Source organism: Miscanthus floridulus, chromosome 2 (genome assembly GCF_019320115.1).
Source record: "Miscanthus floridulus cultivar M001 chromosome 2, ASM1932011v1, whole genome shotgun sequence".
Taxonomy (NCBI): Eukaryota; Viridiplantae; Streptophyta; class Magnoliopsida; order Poales; family Poaceae; genus Miscanthus; species Miscanthus floridulus.
The window spans coordinates 10,029,263-10,049,710 of NC_089581.1; the positions used below are offsets into that span (position 1 = coordinate 10,029,263).

At 48.5% G+C, this 20,448-nt stretch overlaps 4 protein-coding genes across 4 annotated transcripts; 3 read left to right on the forward strand and 1 right to left on the reverse strand.

Annotated features, from left to right (window-relative positions):
* Nucleotides 1-371: 371 nt before the first annotated feature.
* Nucleotides 372-1,303, forward strand: LOC136537884 (probable glutathione S-transferase GSTU1). The gene has a single exon (XM_066529860.1). The coding sequence runs from the start codon at nucleotides 499-501 to the stop codon at nucleotides 1,171-1,173; it is 675 nt and encodes a 224-aa protein (XP_066385957.1). The 5' UTR covers nucleotides 372-498; the 3' UTR covers nucleotides 1,174-1,303.
* Nucleotides 1,304-3,724: 2,421 nt separating this feature from the next.
* On the forward strand, nucleotides 3,725-5,322 carry LOC136516709 (probable glutathione S-transferase GSTU1). The gene has a single exon (XM_066510195.1). The coding sequence runs from the start codon at nucleotides 3,833-3,835 to the stop codon at nucleotides 4,544-4,546; it is 714 nt and encodes a 237-aa protein (XP_066366292.1). The 5' UTR covers nucleotides 3,725-3,832; the 3' UTR covers nucleotides 4,547-5,322.
* A 2,010-nt stretch (nucleotides 5,323-7,332) lies between these two features.
* On the reverse strand, nucleotides 7,333-10,553 carry LOC136516699 (peroxisomal membrane protein 13-like). Its single transcript, XM_066510185.1, has 5 exons — nucleotides 10,357-10,553; nucleotides 8,900-9,136; nucleotides 8,568-8,821; nucleotides 7,937-8,029; nucleotides 7,333-7,843 (listed from the first exon to the last, which is right to left on the reverse strand). Exons 1-5 carry the CDS (start codon nucleotides 10,364-10,366, stop codon nucleotides 7,640-7,642), a joined length of 798 nt encoding a protein of 265 aa, XP_066366282.1. The 5' UTR covers nucleotides 10,367-10,553; the 3' UTR covers nucleotides 7,333-7,639.
* A 6,734-nt stretch (nucleotides 10,554-17,287) lies between these two features.
* Nucleotides 17,288-18,252, forward strand: LOC136537885 (probable glutathione S-transferase GSTU1). Its single transcript, XM_066529861.1, has one exon. It carries the CDS (start codon nucleotides 17,431-17,433, stop codon nucleotides 18,103-18,105), a length of 675 nt encoding a protein of 224 aa, XP_066385958.1. The 5' UTR covers nucleotides 17,288-17,430; the 3' UTR covers nucleotides 18,106-18,252.
* Nucleotides 18,253-20,448: the final 2,196 nt, after the last annotated feature.

The window sequence follows — 20,448 nt, forward strand, 5'->3', positions numbered from 1 at the left end:
CCGTTCGTCACTCGTGACACCGCTGGCATGAAATGCATCTCTGCGCGATCTTTCCCGCCGAGACGCACACAGTAGTCCTCTGAGACTTCCTCGGGCGTGTGATACTCCCATCGTCGTCACGGTTGACCCACACACACACAAGAGCAGAGCTTCCGGAACCTCCTCGAGCACACTAGCTCGAGCAGTCGTAGCGAGCTCTGCTCAAGGAGCTTAAGCTTATTCAGCGCTACTTTCCAGCTACGTAACAGTGTTTTTCTCTCGTAATATTTTAGCATGAGTATTAGCATAAGACGAATTTCAGGAGGCTGCCGGCCTCCAGGTCCACCCCTCGCTCTCGCTCGGCACCTATAAATAAAGCAAGAGCCCTCATCGATCCTCACCTCCACATCTAGCATCGATCCGCCATTGATCACTGCACGAGCACGAGTGCACGCTCACAAACCCGCACACAGCTAGCACGCGAGGCGATCGAGAGCAATAAGAAATAAGCTAGCAGAGATGGCCGGGGAGAAGAAGCAGGGCCTGCAGCTGCTGGACGTCTTGTTGAGCCCATTCGGGCAGCGGTGCCGGATCGCGCTGGACGAGAAGGGCCTCTCCTACGAGTACCTCGAGCAGGACCTGGCGAACAAGAGCGAGCTCCTGCTCCGCGCCAACCCGGTCCACAAGAAGATCCCCGTGCTGCTCCACGACGGCCGCCCCGTCTGCGAGTCCCTCATCATCGTCCAGTACCTGGACGAAGCGTTCCCGGCGACGCCGGCGCTGCTCCCCGCCGGCGACCCGTACGCGCGCGCTCAGGCGCGGTTCTGGGCGGACTACGTGGACAAGAAGCTCTACGACTGCGGCACCCGGCTGTGGAAGCTCAAGGGGGACGGCCACGCGCAGGCGCGCACGGAGATGGTCGAGATCCTCCGCACGCTGGAGGGCGCCCTCGGGGAGGGACGCTTCTTCGGCGGGGAGGCGTTCGGCTTCGTCGACGTCGCGCTCGTGCCCTTCACCTCGCGGTTCCTCTCCTACGAGCGGTTCGGGGACCTCAGCGTCGAGAAGGAGTGCCCCAGGCTGGCCGCGTGGGCCAAGCGCTGCGCCGAGCGCCCCAGCGTCGCCAAGAACCTGGACACGCCTGAGAAGGTCTATGAGTTCATCTGCGGGATGAAGAAGAGGCTCGGCATCGAGTAGGATTTGGATTGCTGGCCTGCTGCATGGTTCTGTTGCTGTTAACAGTGTTTCATGGTTCTGTTGGTAGGTGATCAGCAGATAAGGCAGCAGAGCAGTCTTGTTCGTGAGTTCGTCGCTGTTGTGTTGTGCGTGCTTGGGTTGAGTTGTTGTTGTGCGTCCTTGTAAGATCTGTCGTCTGGCGTAGTACGTGCAGCGGCAGCGCCGTGTTGCCTCGTGCACGTAGCGGACCTGAATAAATGGTTTGTATTGGATTTTCTTGGTAACGTCTTCAGTTCGTCGCCTTTGGTGCTTGTGTGCTTTGGAGATGCGCTGGCAGCACTCATCCTTCAATAGCGCCGTTGCATTGGAGCATTTGGCATTTGCGATGTGATGGCTACATGGTGCCGGTTCCATGTCTCGAAGTCTCGGCGTCTCTCCAGATACTCAGCCTCCCAGGTCGCAACTACAGCAGCGCCATCATCCCGGTTCGTCTCTCGAGTCTCGGAACTCGGTGTCTCGGCTGGGCTTATACGATCATGGATCATAAGCTAGAATAGTATTTTTCTCTCACATCAAACCAGCCAAACCAGTCAGCAGTAAATAATCCACGATCGTTTACGACGAAACGAACAGGCTGCCCAGATCTATGGTCTTAAGATAGTCAAACACAGTCCACGTTACTCCCTGCGCTCCAAAATATTTTAACTTAACTAAGCTGCAGACGAACACTAGCGATCGCCAGCCAACTAGCTCAATATATACTTTATAAAAAAATATTCCCACTTTTCGATTGGTCCAACAGTTTTAAATTTAACTAAATTTATATAAAAAATACAAATATGTACGATAATGAATAAGTATTATTAAATAACCATAGATAGTAAAATCTATTTGAAGATATAAATATTAATACTATTCTAATCTAATTTAGTTTTTAAATTTTGATTTAAATCTAGAATTGTATTCTTGTCACTATAGAGGGAGTACAAACAACGATTTAAATTTGGTGCTGTTTAGTAATGTGTACAGTAACGCAAATGTAATAAAAATTAGTTCATTTGTATCTGCCGTCGTTTGCAGGCTTCAATTATTTTCGTTTGCGTTGACTGCTGTAGAACCAAACAGAGTGTTAGAATGGAGGGGAGTAGGAACATCGGGTGTACGAGATCTCCACGACACCGTGCGAACATGTTTTTTTTTTTTTTTTTTTTTTTGCAAAGAACATGGGCTGTGTTGGACTTCATGTGGTCCGGTTGGCGCCTGTGTACTTTACATTGGGCCGTCTTTGTAATTTCCGGGTTGGACCAGCCCATGGTTCATCCTCACCTTTCCCGCTTCCTGCTCCCTTCTCTTCAGTCGCCGCCGCATTCAGTTGGAGTGTTGGACAGATGGTGCAGGGTAGCAGCAGCAGGGTATGACAAATCCATTGGTTTCCGAGGCACGTGGTTTGGAAATATAACCATAGATGCTACTGTATAAACCACTGTATCGAACACATGTATTTTCTTCGTTTATTGACTTGAGCTGACAGCGATCGGATGGTCCACCATCATTAGCCTCTCGGCTTACGGCATACGTCTGATCACGTTCCTCTGTTGGTCAACGTGTCTACTCACATCCCCCAATCTAAATCTTGCCTCAACGCCATGTGTCTGATCGAATTGCCACTCCTGGACAGGCGATACACTTGGACAAACAACCGGGACTCCCCTACCCTTGAACGACTTGACCGTGCCTTCATCAATCTTGCCACATTTAGATAAAATTGTAGTTAACTTTATTTTTTTCCCTAAAGTTTTTAAGTTTTAACGTTGACAAATTAGTTGGTAGAAAAACCATTTTAACATTTCTATGTTTCAAAGATTGGACAAAACTAAAGGGAGCTACGAGACCCTCCTCTCCTCAGCGCTGACGTCTGACGACATGGGACTGTGACTGGGTCACTGGGAGCAGACAACATGGACACGCCAGCGCTGACGACCCAATCACCCAATCGTCTCTTCGGAAGCTTGAAAAAAAAGGAGTGGCAGCCTCAAAGTCAAAGCGTACAGACAGATTCGTGGAAGCTCGTACTGTCGTCCAGCACGTACGACGTCACGCACGCCACCAGCACTCCAGCAGAGCTCCCTCGGGCAGAGAACAATTCAAAGCTGACTACCATATACTACTGTCCCTGCTTTACGTGCTGTCCAAGTAAGTACTAATTTCGAATGCGAGGTTGCGGCCTGGTTTACATTGCAAGTTTTTTCACTCTCTCTTCATCATATCAAATTTTTAGACATATATATAGGGTATTAAATATAGATAAAAAAATAACTAATTACACAGTTTGATTGTAAATTACGAGACGAATCTTTTAAGCCTAGTTAGACCATGATTAGACAATAATTGTCAAATACAAATAAAAGTGCTACAGTACCAAATACTAAATCATAACCTTAATCTAAACAAGGCCTTTGTAGCAAAGCTACAAGCCGAAAGTAAAGAATGAACTGAGTTAAGTAGCTGGTAGAACTGATGAGCTGTCCAAGTAGAAGTAGCTTTCCTACTAGTTGTTCCAACTAACCACGTCTCGGCTCTCCTCTTCCCAAGCAAGAAACAGCGAGACCCCCGGCCTCGATCCCGCTCACGCCGACGACGCACCACCGCGAACCAGCGCCGCTCGTATACAAACACACACATGGCCGGCGCCGAGAACGGCGGCAGTGGCAGCGGCAGCGGCAGCGACCTGGTGCTGCTGGACGTGTTCGGCAGCCCGTACGCGCAGCGCGTGCGCATCGCGCTGGCCGAGAAGGGCCTGGCGTACGAGCGCGCGGAGGAGGACCTCGCGGCCAAGAGCGACCTCCTGCGCCGCTCCAACCCGGCGCACGGCGGCAAGGTGCCGGTGCTCCTCCACGCGGGGCGCCCCGTCTGCGAGTCCCTCATCATCCTCGAGTACCTCGACGAGGCCTTCCCGGCGACGCCGCCGCTCCTGCCGGCCGACCCCTACGCGCGCGCGCGGGCGCGGTTCTGGGCGGAGTACGCCGGCCGCGCCCACCACTGCGGGAAGCGGCTGTGGCTGAGGCGCGACGACGGCGAGGCGGCGGAGCCAGAGCCCGAGGCGCGGGCGGAGTTGCTGGCCGTGCTCCGGGCGCTGGACGCCGAGCTCGGCGGCCGGGAGTTCTTCGGCGGGGAGGCGTTCGGGTTCGTCGACGTCGCGGCCGCGCCGTTCGCTGCGTGGTTCCTCACGTACGAGCGCCACGGGCGGTTCGACGTGGCGGAGGAGTGCCCGGGGCTCGCGGCGTGGGCGGCGCGGTGCGCGCGCCGGGACAGCGTGGCGGCCAACGTGTACCCGCCCGAGAAGGTGTACCAGCTCGTCCTGGAGTACAGGCAGTGGGTGCTCGGCCCAAAATGAGATCTCGCCATGGTCTGGTCTGCTTGCATGGGCCATCTGACGATCTGCGTCTTTTTTTTTCTTTTTTTTTTATTAATGACACGATTGTGTGTGCCGGTGCCCGTTTGGTGACATCAATGACCTGAATAAAGTGGCGAACATTCTGAATTTCATTCATCTGCAGGATGACGCTACGCAGATACACCAGTTGTACCAGCTTTTCAGATCGAAATACTCAACCGTAAGGACAAATGATTCATCACGCCTAGAAACAGCCATGGCAGCACCTCTGAATCCGGGATATCTCGCAAACCAAACTGAGAAACTATGACCACAATGCTTGTCCAAGTCCAGTGGACCTGTTCATCCAAACTTCAGAATAGTCTAGACCAGCAGTTAGACGCGGGGAGGGCTAGAACCGCGACTACCGAGCACTCTTACAACGACTTGTTTAAATTCTCATCTCCCACAAAATTTGTATAACAGCGTCTAGGAAGGAAATGAAAGAAAAAAAGAAAGCACAGAATTGTTTGATCAACGGCAGCAGCTAGGGCTGATGGATGGTTGATGATGATCTGACATTCATCACCGCAACAAACGGTAGCAGCTCCAAAAGAGAATTCTTGCCGGAACGGGTCCCAGCAATTGGATGTCTTCAGTATACTGCAGGTGGACAAACAAAGAAGATTAGAATCCGGCATAGATGTTAATGACCAATCTGTACTGTCTGACATTTATGTTAATGCCCAATCTGTACTGCAAACACTGAGAAACGAGTGTCTCGAGTACTAACAACATGATGGATACTGATATCTGACAGTGTCCGTACTTGATTATGGTCATGTTCGTTTATCTTATAATCTGTCTTTTTCAGCTTATTTTTTCAACCGGAACAATGTTTTTCTCTCACAACAAATCAGCCGGAACAGTGTTTCGGCTTATTTTTTCAGCGAAGCGAACGGGGTCATGCAGTAATATATCATGCCTTTGTATGCAATCTGGACGCATAAACAACAATAATAGCTGTACTTATGTATGTGGAGGCATACAATCATCTCCGATAGTTTCAATCATACTCATATGAGAAAAAGAAGACAACAGAAGTTCGTTGATGTAGGAACTGTGCCTGTTGCTTTAGATTTTTCTTTTCTTACATACCGATAAACTTTTAAGGTGCTGCTCAAGAGTAAAGAGTAGAATTTATGAATGAAATATCATCAATTCAAAAAAAATATTATAGCACTTCCATCATGCTAGTTTGGATGAATCTTCTACCTATTTAATTCCAACAAAAAAAATGTCTACTAATGAACATCAAGGGTATCTATCCAGAAAATGTAGTAAAGCCATGTTCGTGCTGTTTGGTTCGTACGGCAGTAACGTAAATGGAAATAAAAGTAGTTCAAATGGCATAGCTGGCGGTAACGTCCATAGCTTTAATTCCATTCCATTTGCGTTACCGCTGCTACAACCAAACAGATCCGTTATTCCACAATACATAATTGCATACAGTCCTAACAGACTAGAAAGCTAAGGTCTCAGATGGATAAACTAGATAAAAAACAAAATAGTAACATCTGGTAGTTAGGAAGTATAACAAACAACAACTAACGCTCCAGATTGTGCTATGCAGTCTAGGTCTCCACTCTCCAATCAGGAAGTACTGTTATAGCATCTGATGGAAAGCTACCTTCAATCAATAAGGCTGGAAGTGTCTAGTTCATTTTGTTAGGTTGATCTCTAATCCGAAACTGGGCCCAACGGCCTAGTTGAGCCTTTGATCCGCGCCCTGATCGCGGACGCCCAGCCCACTATGGCTGGAGGACCCCAGTCACACTGCGCAATAAATAGAGGTGGGGGCCGGCGGCTCAAGTTACGAGGCTCGCCTGAGCCGAGCTCCCCACCGACACCTAAACCCTAATCCGATCTAGAGGGGGCGCAGTGTGACCTGCCTCCCACGAGCCATAGCCGGCCTCGGGACTACGCGGGCCAGCGCTACTTGCCGGTCGGCCTCCTCCAACGGGTGCGGGTGCGGAGGCCACGTAGGGTGTAGCTCTGGCAACTACAGCATGCAAGGGTCGGCGTCGAGATTTCTCCAACATGGCATAGCTCTGGCAGCCGCAACAGTTAGAAGGCAGCGTCGGGATTTCACCCATGGGTTGTGGCGCTGCCATGGTGGCGGCGTAGGTGCGACGTTGCCGTGGGGGACGACACCGGTGATGCTCGGGCCAGAGGCGGCGTGGGGACGCTACCGTGAGGATGGAGAGAGAGGGGATGGGTGGTTGATGTGTGTGCCCCACATGTCACTAGATGGAGGCCAACGTCCTATGTGGCGGTCAACGCCAGCGTGACGTGGTAAAACCCGCTCCACGTTGAACAAAACAGCCCTAGCCACGTCCAGGTGCTAAAAGTGAACGGTTTTGACAATTGAGGTACCCGCATTAGACAGTTTTGTAGTTGAGGATCAAAATTAGACGAACCCAATAGTTGAGGGACCAAAAGTGGACTTAATCCATTATGTTATCCTCCATTCCTCCATGTATGTATGTATGAAAAAGCAGAAAACACGACGCTCTCCAATTGTCAGTCCAAGCCTCAAACTTCATTTTACAGTTAATCCCAGAAAACTACCTCAACTGGTAGCCTCTTTGACCGCAGAACCTCATGGCCAGTTTGATCGCCTGCTGCAAAAGAAATGTGAGAAGAGAAAGAAGTCCATGCTACTTTTATCCCATGAACAGATGCTAATACCTGGCACCACCATATGCCAATACTCGGTAGATTAACTCCTTTTTAATTTAGAAACATGCCAAATAAAGGACCATATATATTATGTTTCCTTTTTTTCGGTACAAAAGGTACTGCTGCAGTAATATTTGGAAAAGCAGTACTTTACCAGCTCACATTTCTCATTGCACGCTAACTACCACCATGACAGATCTATATGTGCACTATGGAAGAACATGACAAATACGAAGGGCGTAAGGGGTTACTTGTTTTTGCCTTCTATATCCAAATGCAAAATGCATCCGAACAGATACTGGCAGATTTCTCTTCCACAAGCAAACTCATGCTCCTTTCACAAAAACTGCCTCACTGTGCCCAAACGGGCCCTTACTTCCCCTTGCCATTCTCAGTCCAGACACTGTCCCATGAGGAGTTAGCTTTTGGTGTCTCAACAAACTGCCGACCTCGTCCCTCTGATGATGGAGCTCCTGCGCCCTTAACGCTGCCCTTCTTTGGTTTTGTTTTGATCCCCAGCAAACGTAGAACAAATCTTGCAAGCTCACCATAAAGCATTCCAGCCCGATCACATAACTACAGAAATAATATTATCACATCAGGGGAAATACAAGAGATATACTTGAAGTAAATTCAACAGGAATAGTAGAAGTGCTAATCGGAAGATACCTGCAAAAGTGCAGTAATGAACATGTGAAATGCCTGAGTGTTCTGGCTAATAAGGAAGCTAACCCTCCCACAGAAATTTACAACACCATGCATCTGTAATGAAGAAGAGAAATAGTTAGGAGAATGATGAGTGCTACGAAAGATAGTTTTAAATCAACTCATGCAAAGCGTCGATAAGCAGTCACTACATGGAATCTGATTTTGAATTAGCAAAATGTATGTTCTACTAATAATACAGGTAAAATGCAAATGTGTTAGCTTCACCATGTGTGTAACAATCAAGGAAAGCCACGGAATAGGGGGTACAGCTGCAGTTTAAGTTCTGGAAAGCATTTGAACACGGACATGAACGAACTGTAAAAAGGGCGTACCCAGTGCAGAGAGCTCCCGCTCTGTGCGGGGTCTGGGGAAGGGTTAGTGGCAAGCCTTACCCTCGCATGTGCAATGCGAGGAGACCGCGACTCGAACCCAGGACCTTCTGGTCACAGGCAGTAAGACTCTACCGCTTGCACCAGGCCCGCCCTTCAGACATGAACGAACTGTAAAAGGCCTTATTTATGCACAGTTCTATGGATGATAAATTGAAACTAATCATCTATATCAGCAGTAAGTTGATAGTAAACATAATTACCACTCGTACGAAGGACACCCAGAAACCAGGGGGTGGTGCAGGTGGACCAAATGAATTCGGTCCCTGATTGTAAGGACTCATGCCCATACCATAACCACCATAGGGTCCTCCCATTCCACCGTTATACATTGATCCACCATACATTCCAGAACCACCATACATACTGCCATAACCTCCTCCATAACCTGAATACATGTTATTTCCATAGGGTCCACTATATCCACCGTAAGAGCTATACATACTGGAGCCATAACCTGCATTTGTATCAAAACGTTAACATTTTGAGACACAAGAATATTTTCTGAAACATGCAAAAAAAGATTATCAATTACCCCCATAAGAATTTCCATATCCTTGCTGCTGCCAAGGCCTTGGTGGCACAGGCATGGAAATGTTGCTGTTTACATTGGAGGCAACATTGTTCCCAGCAGCAGAAACAACCTCTCCATGTTTTGCTCTCCCAGAAGCTTCCACAACATCACTGGTGCTACCACCAGAGGGCGGCTTAAAAGGCACTGGGCCAGATGAAGCTCCTGCTCGTTCCCACGGTTTTGGTGGTGGATTACCAGCTGCCGATCACATCCATGGACAAATTTTCGTTAAGCCTCCAACCAGAAACAAAGATGGAACTGCTCAAGAAACGTGATCCATAAGACTATATGGTACAACAATACAGACTGGGGATCAAAAAAAGTTCCTACTAGGAAGAAAACAAAACTACAATGCGAAATGTGCAGTAAAAAAAGCAAGCACTAGTTCAAGGCCTGATGGCTGGATCATTGCTTGCATTTGCAACATGTGTAAAACCAAAGCCCGCAAACACAGTGAGACTTCAATCTTTTGGTTCTTCAATATGTAGGTACTAGGTAATGTACATCACAGATGCCACATCCATCACTAATACATAGAAGGACAGGTAATGTTAAACTATGGATCTCAAGGAACAGGAAATATGGATTAAATGAACAAGAGTAGCAATCAAAGCATCACAAAATACCAGAATGCTTATATTAGTGCTTGCCATGCATATGTTGATGACTTTTGACAATATATAAGTATATAACAGACCCATTAGACTTGTCAGTTGTCACCCTAGGTTTTACATTACTTCTACACTTGTACTAAACATCTATCACCGAATGATTCAGATGGACTGTACCTACATCTAGCGAAGAAATAACAAAGGACAAATGGTGGCATCATTGCAACCACAAGACTAAAGCTCATAAACATATCCCGTTTCTCTATGAAATACAGGATCACAACAAGCGCAGCTGCGTTTGAAACCGCAGAAGCTCACCCCTTAGCTAAAAGCCATCCTGGAAGGCAGCAAGTTCATCGTAAGCTAAACAATCCGTCAAGGGTGACACTTAGTCATTGCGCGTGCCCTTATCTTAAAAGCGTCGATTTTCCTTCGCCGGACAGCCGGAGTAGCATATCTAGCAACAGCCCTGGTGAGACCCTCGGTGCGAAACCAAGAGCCCTTCCCCCCAGAACATTCACCGGAGCATGAGGATCCCCAAGCACCGCCACCCAGCGGCACCACACAGTCTAACCGACCGCACGCGCCCACCGCCGCGGACCTCCCAAACCCAAACGGACCACCGATCGGGCCGACATCGGGCACGAATTGGACCGATTCCCCACCCTCACCCTCATCCGGCGACCTGACGACCAACCAGCCCGCCGGCCAGATCGCATCAGCGACGCACGCAACCGATCAATCAGACACGACACGGGTGAGCACGACAGGAAAGGGGAAGGTCCGACATGGAGGGCGTCGACGAACCTGCTGCCATGGCGTGAGCTGCGCCGCGCCGGCGGTGGTTCGGCTCGATCAGGTGGGCGTGGGCGGCCGCGGTTTCTCTCCCCACCTCGATTGCTCCGTCCCAACGGAGAAGAGAAGAGAAGAGAAGAGAAGCGTCCAGGCCAGGCCCAGCCGACAGCCGAGCCGCCCACGGCACGCGGCGGACCGGACGGCTGAGGCTACAGCTCCGAGGTCCTTCGGCTCCTGCACTGTTCATAGTGTTAGAACCGAAGCAGAGGAGCCAGAAAGCCGAGCTTCACCGGCTTCGTAAACAGTAACCACGCTACAGTAGAGAGGAAAAGGGTGGGGGAGAGAAAAACAGCTCCGACCGCGGTTTCTCTCCCCACCTCGATTGCTCCGTCCCAACGGAGAAGAGAAGCGTCTAGGCCCAGCTCAGCCGACAGCCGAGCCGCCCACGGCACGCGGCGGACCGGACGGCTGACTAATCCGGGCTCCGTCCGCGTCCAAGGGAGTTTCGGGGAGGCTAACCTGACCCACCCGACTACCCGAGTGGCGGAGTCGAGTCGCACGCGGCGACACACGACTCCTTCCGGTTCGGTCAGGACTCGAGCGTCTGTTAACAGGACTGGGTCGTTTCTCGCTGGGAGCCTCGGAGGTTGGCGTTTGGGATTTTAGATGGGTCGGAGATTCGGCCCGAGGTCGGGCTCGTTTGGCCCATAAGGTCGTTCACAGAACTCGAGATCAGAGCCCAAAAGATGGAAAGTTCTCGACATAAGATGGTCCATAATTCTGCCAAACATTATTCTGGTCAGTGATATGAGGGTAGCCCAAAGATTTTTTTTTTAAATAAAAGATCTATCTTTAGCAGCAGTCCAAAGGGACCCTCCATGTCGTAATCGCTTCTCATTGGTGATTACCAGGAAGAAGAATAAAAAAACAAGTGCTCATGGAGCTGATGCAATCGTTTATGTTGATGCAGATAAACACGATAGCTGGATAGAAAAAAAGATGTGAGGCTCTATTTCCTTCTCGTTGGCGTTGGAAAAGACACGGATTAAACTAACACCAAAAGCAATAAATACTAGCAGAGTGACAGAGCCAGAAATTATGCATAAGAAGGGCTGGTCAAAGAGTTTCAATATATGAGAACGGAGTGTACCTTAATTGTTTAGAATTTTGCTCCAGGGTTAAGCTCTATTTTTTCTGGATTTATTCCAGTATTTGATGATTAAACTATGTTCATCATTTTTCCCGTGGTAGACGACTATGTCTATCGACAATAGGGAGCATATGATGACTCATGAATCTTAAAATCTACCCCTCAGTATTTTGGAAGTGCTCACATCCGTGATAGGTGACTGTTCTATCGACAATGGGGTGCATGTGATGACTCATGAATCTTAAAATCTACCGTCTTAGTATTTCGAAAGTGATCATAGTGGAGTATGATGTGTGTTTGTTTGTAGAAGTGAGCATGCATGCGGGTATGTGAGCGTCTACATCTATAATTTGATTCACAATAAAAAGAGATGATCACTGAATTATTATTGCTAGTTAAGTATGTGTTGAGTAAAATATAAAGAGGGCGTTCGGCTGGTAGCCTTTGGGCTGATTTTGAATAGTTTTGGATGATTGAATAATATTCTGTGAGAGAGAATAAGCTGAAACAAACTGAAACAAGCAGGAATAAGCCGGGACATGACCAGCCGAACGCCCTGAAAGTATAATAAGCATAAATATTCTAGTAGAACCAAAAATTTCAATATATATATATATATATATATATATATATATATATATATATATATATATATATATATATATATATGTCCTAATATGATAGACAAATAAATTTAGATAAATTAAAATGATTTATTGTAATTGCATTCTATTCAATTTTATTGTAAAGAGGATATTAGTAGACATATAATAATATTTTTATTTATTATATCCATTCAATATAAACATAGAGTATTAAACTATATATATTATAGAAAAAAGTTTGTATTGTTGTGTGTGTGTGTGGTGGTGGTGATGGGGGAGTGGGGGGGGGGGCATGGCCCCTGCTGCCGCTCCCCCTGGGGGGGGGCATACGGTTTTCTAGTTGTATATATAAAACTAAAGGCAGAAATGCAATCTCATCCATGGATTGCGAATCCGATTGCGAAAGGGACACTGAGAGATCGATTAACGGCGAGAGGTTGTAGGAAACTAGGAAACCACGGTCTATCCGAAAAAAATGTACCGGAACTGGAAACTTAGGGACATTCTTGATTCAACTTTTAAGTTGATGATGAGTTGGCTGCCGTGTGCCTTGCCTCGGCGTTCCCTTTAAATTGAAAGCTATCGTTCCTGGTTGATACTCGCTCCTTTCCAAATCTATATCTACATAAGAACTTTAAATTTATCTGCGATTCTCAGATCACTGCAGATCAGCAGCACCGGGTGCAGCTCCACGATGAACAGTGCTCAACCCGATAAGGAACATTCCCACCCGGTCAAGAACAGTACCAACCCGATACAGAACAGTACAAACCCGATACAGAACGGTACACACCGTTATGGAACAGTACACATCCGCTACATTTTTCCCCCTTTTTTTCCGCCCTCCTTCCCACGCGCAGCGTGGGGGTTCACGCCAGTAAGAACTTTAAATTTGAGGCCTTTCACACCATCGACCGTTTATCCGGAGTTTCACATGCCCAGAGCACTGTACATCAACAGTACCGGGTACTGTATGAACAGTACCAACCCCGATACGCTTTTACCCCTTCCCCGAAAAAGGAACAGTGCCAGCCCGATAATTTTTTTTTGATTTGTACCAACCCGATAAGTTTTTTCCCTTTTACCCGAAAAAGGAACAGTGTCATCCCGATAAAAAAATGATTTTTTTTCCCACGCAAAGCGTGGGGCTCACACTATAACTATATAAATCTATAAATAAATCAGAAAGTTTTATATTTATTATGAAATATAGCACACCCGTTCCACCTTTTTTCCCGCCCTACTTCCCACGCGAAGCGTGGGCGCCCACGCTAGTTACAAGATGTTTTGTGTGTTCTAAGTTTATTGTTTTATTATGTATTTATTTAGACATAGTGTACATCCGAGAATGTGTCTTAAAAAAAACTAAAATGTCTTATAATTTAAAATGGAGAGAGTATATGTCTTAGCTTGATTAAATTTAAAGAAAAAAATATTGATATTTATGGCATCAAATAAAAGGAGCCTTTTATTTATTTTAGGACTTAAAGACACTGTTTTTAATGGTAGACGACAATATCCCTCGACAGTTTGATACCTCTGGTGGCTTAGACTATCTCCAACGATGAGAGCGCAAACATGAGACCTATTCAGGATTTGAGTCACGTACAGGAAAAAAGTCACAGACCCAAAACCTTCGTTCTCCAACAACGAACCCAAAACAAGACTCGCAGTTCCCTTCGTCTTCTCCTTCCCGCGGCCGGCCACCGAGCTGCGAGCTCCGGCGCGAGATCCGATGAGGCGCTGAGGAAAGGCTGACATAGGGAGTGGACAGAGGCAAGAAACGCCGCGGGCTTAAGCAGAAGAGGAGGGAAGAGGGAGCAGAGAAGGTACAGGGGCGGCCGGACACGCAGAGCAGTTAGCAGCGCACCGACGGCCGACGCGACGCCGCAGGTCCGCCACGGCGCCCGGCCGACCAACGGCGACGGCGAGGCACGCACAGAAGGCGGCAGCACGGGAGAGACGCAGCAATAGAGCGGGCGGGAGATGAAGAAGAAAGCGAAGCAAGCGCGAGAGGACAAGGGGGCGGAGAGCGGACGGACCGTGGGAGGCGCCGCCACGTCGGGGCGGAGCGAGCGACGAAGAGGATGGGGAATGGTGTGTTCTTTTTTTTTCTTTGTTTGGCCGATGATGACGGATGAGAGCGACAACTATTTGTGTGGACAGCGACCTGCGGACGACGGATGAGATTTGCGTCGTCTCTGCGTTGAGACGTTTATTTGCGTTTCAGATCGACTTGGACGCAAAATGCGTCGTCAGTTTGGGTCATCCGTTGGAACGTGCAAAAACACTGTGAACTACCTATTTTATGTTTGGGTTGTGTTGTTGGAGATAGTCTTACATAGAGATCTATTGGCTCGGTGAGGCATTCACATTTTTATGGCTTTTACTCAAGGATTTAACAACGCAATTCTTTTTAGTGGCAGACGATATACCTGTCAGTAGCGGCTCGTCTACAGCGAAACATTTAGGGTGCCTTCATCAATTTTAATACTTACCGTGTCTACTTCTTTGAGTGATGCTCATAGGAACAGGATACATAGCATGCGTTCATACGCGACGCTTACACGTATATGTCTGATAATTTAAAATGGAGAGAGTATATGTCTTAGCTTGATTAAATTTAAAGAAAAAATATCGATATTTATGGCATCAAATAAATGATTTGTTTACTAGTGAAACTAATAGTATTTATTTGATAAAAGGAGCCTTTTTATTTATTTTAGGACTTAAAGACACTGTTTTTTAACGGTAGACGACAATGTCCATTGACAGTTTGATACCTCTGGTGGCTTAGACTGTCTCCAACGATGAGGGCGCAAACATGAGACATATTCAGGATTTAAGTCACGTACAGGAAAAAAGTCACGGACCCAAAACCTTCGTTCTCAAACAACTAACCCAAAACAAGACTCGCAGTTTCCTCCGTCCGTCCGGTGCCGCTTGCTCCTCCGTCTTCGCCTTCCCCGCGGCCAACCACCGAGCTGCGAGCTCCGGCGCGAGATCCGGCGAGGCGCTAAGGAAAGGCCGACATAGGGAGTGGACGGAGGCAAGAAACGCCGCGCGCTTAAGCAGAAGAGGAGTGAAGATGGAGCAGAGAAGGTACAGCGACGGCCGGACGTGTAGAGCAGTTAGCAGCGCACCGACGGTAGGCGCGCGACGCCGCAGGTCCGCCACGGCGGCCGGCCGACCAACGGCGACGGCGAGGCACGCATAGAAAGCGGCAGCACGGGAGAGACGCAGCAGCAGAGCGGGCGGGAGACGAAGAAGAAAGCGAAGCAAGCGCGAGAGGACAAGGGGGCGGAGAGCGGACGGACCACGGGAGGCACCGCCGCCGATTCCGCTGCCGCGTCGGGGCGGAGCGAGCGAGGAAGAGGATGGGGGAATGGTGTGTTCTTTTTTTTCTTTGTTTGGGCGATGACGACGGATGAGAGCGACAACTATTTGTGTGGATAGCGACCCGCGGACGACGGATGAGATTTGCATCATCTCTCCGTCGAGATGTTTATTTGCGTTTTGGATCGGCTTGGACGCAAAATGCGTCGTCAATTTGGGTCATCCGTTGGAACATGTTTTTGGTACCCAAAAACACTGTGAACTACCTATTTTATATTTGGGTTGTGTTGTTGGAGATAGTCTTACATAGAGATCTACTGGCTCGATGAGGCATTCACATTTCTATGGCTTTTACTCAAGGATTTAACAACGCAATTCTTTTTAGTGGCAGACGATATACCCGTCAGTAGCGGCTCGTCGACAGAAACATTTAGGGTGCCTTCATCAATTTTAATACTTACCGTGTCTACTTCTTTGAGTGATGCTCATAGGAACAGGATACACAGCATGCGTTCATATGCGACGCTTACACGTATCGTATACGCGCGTTTTTTCTGTAAAGAATAGTACCCGTCTTCTTCTTTCAACATGGATTGAAGTTGGGTCTGAGATTCAACCAAGTTAATCATATTCAGTGTGCGGTTTCCAACAGCCTGTTCGTTTCGACTGAAACGATCGTGAATTATAAACCAAAAATACTACTAACTAATTTAATATAAGAGAAAAATACTATTACAACTTATAATTCAAACGAACAATACGACACGCCATCGCGACTCGCAGCCCGTGTGTGAGGTACTAGTACTGTTGTTTTTTCTTCTTTGGGTGCAGATTTCGCACTAGTGCACTACGTCACCCCATATTGCATATCCCCTGCCCAGATCCTCTGTGGGCCGGCCACCGCTGCCGCCGTGTGTGTCCCCGGCAAGACAAAAACGCGGAGGCCGAGAGATGCTGCTTGCTGCACGTACACGCCTACCTGCACTTGCCGGGACGAAGAAAGGAAATCAGCACACAACAGAGGCATCGGCCGGCTAGGATCGACGTCGCGGGCGCTCCATGGGCGTGCTGGATCATATCGCAGGGGATACCAATGACGCACGCCGTGACAGCAAGCGGAGCCCAACACGTGTCGCCGTGTCCGTGCTGTGCTGTGTTATGACTTGAATCAAACACACACCAGAAACGGTGGCGCGCTTAACTTCCACTTCCAGCGTGGCTAACCGTAGACGAACGTAATACGGTAATAGAAAGCAAGTAGCCGTGTAGACTCGAACGAACATGCATGTTCGCATCTGGCAACGGACCGGACCAAGGCTCGGATAGTGTGGCACTGTGGCAGGGGCGGCCCGCATCCAGCAGGTTCGCATCGCAGTTCGCAGGCGGCGGCAGGGCATGGAAAGCACTCCCAAATCCAACCCTGTCGTCATCCCATACGGCCGTCTATCGCGGATGAGGGATGCCAGACCCGATCTTCTGTGGCCACCACGCCCTGCAACCCGTGCCAGGCCTCGGCGTGCACGCGGCAAACCCGTTCGTCACTCGTGACACCGCTGGCATGAAATGCATCTCTGCGCGATCTTTCCCGCCGAGACGCACACAGTAGTCCTCTGAGACTTCCTCGGGCGTGTGATACTCCCATCGTCGTCACGGTTGACCCACCCACACACACAAGAGCAGAGCTTCCGGAACCTCCTCGAGCACACTAGCTCGAGCAGTCGTAGCGAGCTCTGCTCAAGGAGCTTAAGCTTATTCTCACAATATCTTAGCATGAGTATTAGCATAGGACGAATTTCAGGAGGCTGCCAGCCTCCAGGTCCACCCCTCGCTCTCGCTCGGCACCTATAAATAAAGCAAGAGCCCTCATCGATCCTCACCTCCACATCTAGCATCGATCCGCCATTGATCACTGCACGAGCACGAGTGCACGCTCACAAACCCGCACACAGCTAGCACGCGAGGCGATCGAGAGCAATAAGAAGTAAGCTAGCAGAGATGGCCGGGGAGAAGAAGCAGGGCCTGCAGCTGCTGGACATCTTGGTGAGCCCATTCGGGCAGCGGTGCCGGATCGCGCTGGACGAGAAGGGCCTCTCCTACGAGTACCTCGAGCAGGACCTGGCGAACAAGAGCGAGCTCCTGCTCCGCGCCAACCCGGTCCACAAGAAGATCCCCGTGCTGCTCCACGACGGCCGCCCCGTCTGCGAGTCCCTCATCATCGTCCAGTACCTGGACGAAGCGTTCCCGGCGACGCCGGCGCTGCTCCCCGCCGGCGACCCGTACGCGCGCGCGCAGGCGCGGTTCTGGGCGGACTACGTGGACAAGAAGCTCTACGACTGCGGCACCCGGCTGTGGAAGCTCAAGGGGGACGGCCACGCGCACGCGCGCACGGAGATGGTCGAGATCCTCCGCACGCTGGAGGGCGCCCTCGGGGAGGGACGCTTCTTCGGCGGGGAGGCGTTCGGCTTCGTCGACGTCGCGCTCGTGCCCTTCACCTCGCGGTTCCTCTCCTACGAGCGGTTCGGGGACCTCAGCGTCGAGAAGGAGTGCCCCAGGCTGGCCGCGTGGGCCAAGCGCTGCGCCGAGCGCCCCAGCGTCGCCAAGAACCTGGACACGCCTGAGAAGATCATTGAGCGCATCTGCGGGATGAAGAAGAGGCTCGGCATCGAGTAGGATTTGGATTGCTGGCCTGCTGCATGGTTCTGTTGCTGTTAACAGTGTTTCATGGTTCTGTTCGTGAGTTCGTCGCTGTTGTGTTGTGTGCTTGGGTTGAGTTGTTGTTGTGCGTCCTTGTAAGATCTGTCGTCTGGCGTAGTACGTGCAGCGGCAGCGCCGTGTTGCCTCGTGCACGTAGCGGACCTGAATAAATGGTTTGTATTGGATTTTCTTGGTAACGTCTTCAGTTCGTCGCCTTTGGTGCTTGTGTGCTTTGGAGATGCGCTGGCAGCACTCGTCCTTCAATTGCGCCGTTGCATTGGAGCATTTGGCATTTGCGATGTGATGGCTACATGGTGCCGGTTCCATGTCTCGAAGTCTCGGCGTCTCTCCAGATACTCAGCCTCGCAGGTCGCAACTACAGCAGCGCCATCATCCCGGTTCGTCTCTCGAGTCTCGGAACTCGGTGTCTCGGCTGGGCTTATACGATCATGGATCATAAGCTAGAATAGTATTTTTCTCTCACATCAAACCAGCCAAACCAGTCAGCAGTAAATAATCCACGATCGTTTACGACGAAACGAACAGGCTGCCCAGATCTATGGTCTTAAGATAGTCAAACACAGTCCACGTTACTCCCTGCGCTCCAAAATATTTTAACTTAACTAAGCTGCAGACGAACACTAGCGATCGCCAGCCAACTAGCTCAATATATACTTTATAAAAAAATATTCCCACTTTTCGATTGGTCCAACAGTTTTAAATTTAACTAAATTTATATAAAAATACAAATATGTACGATAATGAATAAGTATTATTAAATAACCATAGATAGTAAAATCTATTTGAAGATATAAATATTAATACTATTCTAATCTAATTTAGTTTTTAAATTTTGATTTAAATCTAGAATTGTATTCTTGTCACTATAGAGGGAGTACAAACAACGATTTAAATTTGGTGCTGTTTAGTAATGTGTACAGTAACGCAAATGTAATAAAAATTAGTTCATTTGTATCTGCCGTCGTTTGCAGGCTTCAATTATTTTCGTTTGCGTTGACTGCTGTAGAACCAAACAGAGTGTTAGAATGGAGGGGAGTAGGAACATCGGGTGTACGAGATCTCCACGACACCGTGCGAACATGGTTTTTTTTTTTTTTTTTTTTTTTTTTTGTGCAAAGAACATGGGCTGTGTTGGACTTCATGTGGTCCGGTTGGCGCCTGTGTACTTTACATTGGGCCGTCTTTGTAATTTCCGGGTTGGACCAGCCCATGGTTCATCCTCACCTTTCCCGCTTCCTGCTCCCTTCTCTTCAGTCGCCGCCGCATTCAGTTGGAGTGTTGGACAGATGGTGCAGGGTAGCAGCAGCAGGGTATGACAAATCCATTGGTTTCCGAGGCACGTGGTTTGGAAATATAACCATAGATGCTACTGTATAAACCACTGTATCGAACACATGTATTTTCTTCGTTTATTGACTTGAGCTGACAGCGATCGGATGGTCCACCATCATTAGCCTCTCGGCTTATAGCTACTAGTACTCCTTTTCTTCCAAATTGTAGTTAACTTTATTTTTTTCCCTAAAGTTTTTAAGTTTTAACGTTGACAAATTAGTTGGTAGAAAAACCATTTTAACATTTCTATGTTTCAAAGATTGGACAAAACTAAAGGGAGCTACGAGACCCTCCTCTCCTCAGCGCTGACGTCTGACGACATGGGACTGTGACTGGGTCACTGGGAGCAGACAACATGGACACGCCAGCGCTGACGACCCAATCACCCAATCGTCTCTTCGGAAGCTTGAAAAAAAAGGAGTGGCAGCCTCAAAGTCAAAGCGTACAGACAGATTCGTGGAAGCTCGTACTGTCGTCCAGCACGTACGACGTCACGCACGCCACCAGCACTCCAGCAGAGCTCCCTCGGGCAGAGAACAATTCAAAGCTGACTACCATATACTACTGTCCCTGCTTTACGTGCTGTCCTAATAAGTACTAAGGCCTGTTTAGTTTCCTCCCAAAATACTAAATTTTTCAAGATTTTCCGTCACATCGAATCTTTGACGCATATATGAAGCATTAAATATAAATAAAAAATAAAACTAATTACACAGTTTAGACGAAATTCATGAGCCGAATCTTTTAAGCCTAATTAGACTATGATTGGACACTAATTACCAAATAACAACGAAAACACTACAGTAGCGTTTTGCCAATTTTTTCGGCAACTAAACTGGCCCTAATTTCGAATGCGAGGTTGCGGCCTGGTTTACATTGCAAGTTTTTTCACTCTCTTTTCATCATATCAAATCTTTAGACACATATATATGGTATTAAATATAGATAAAAAAAATAACTAATTAC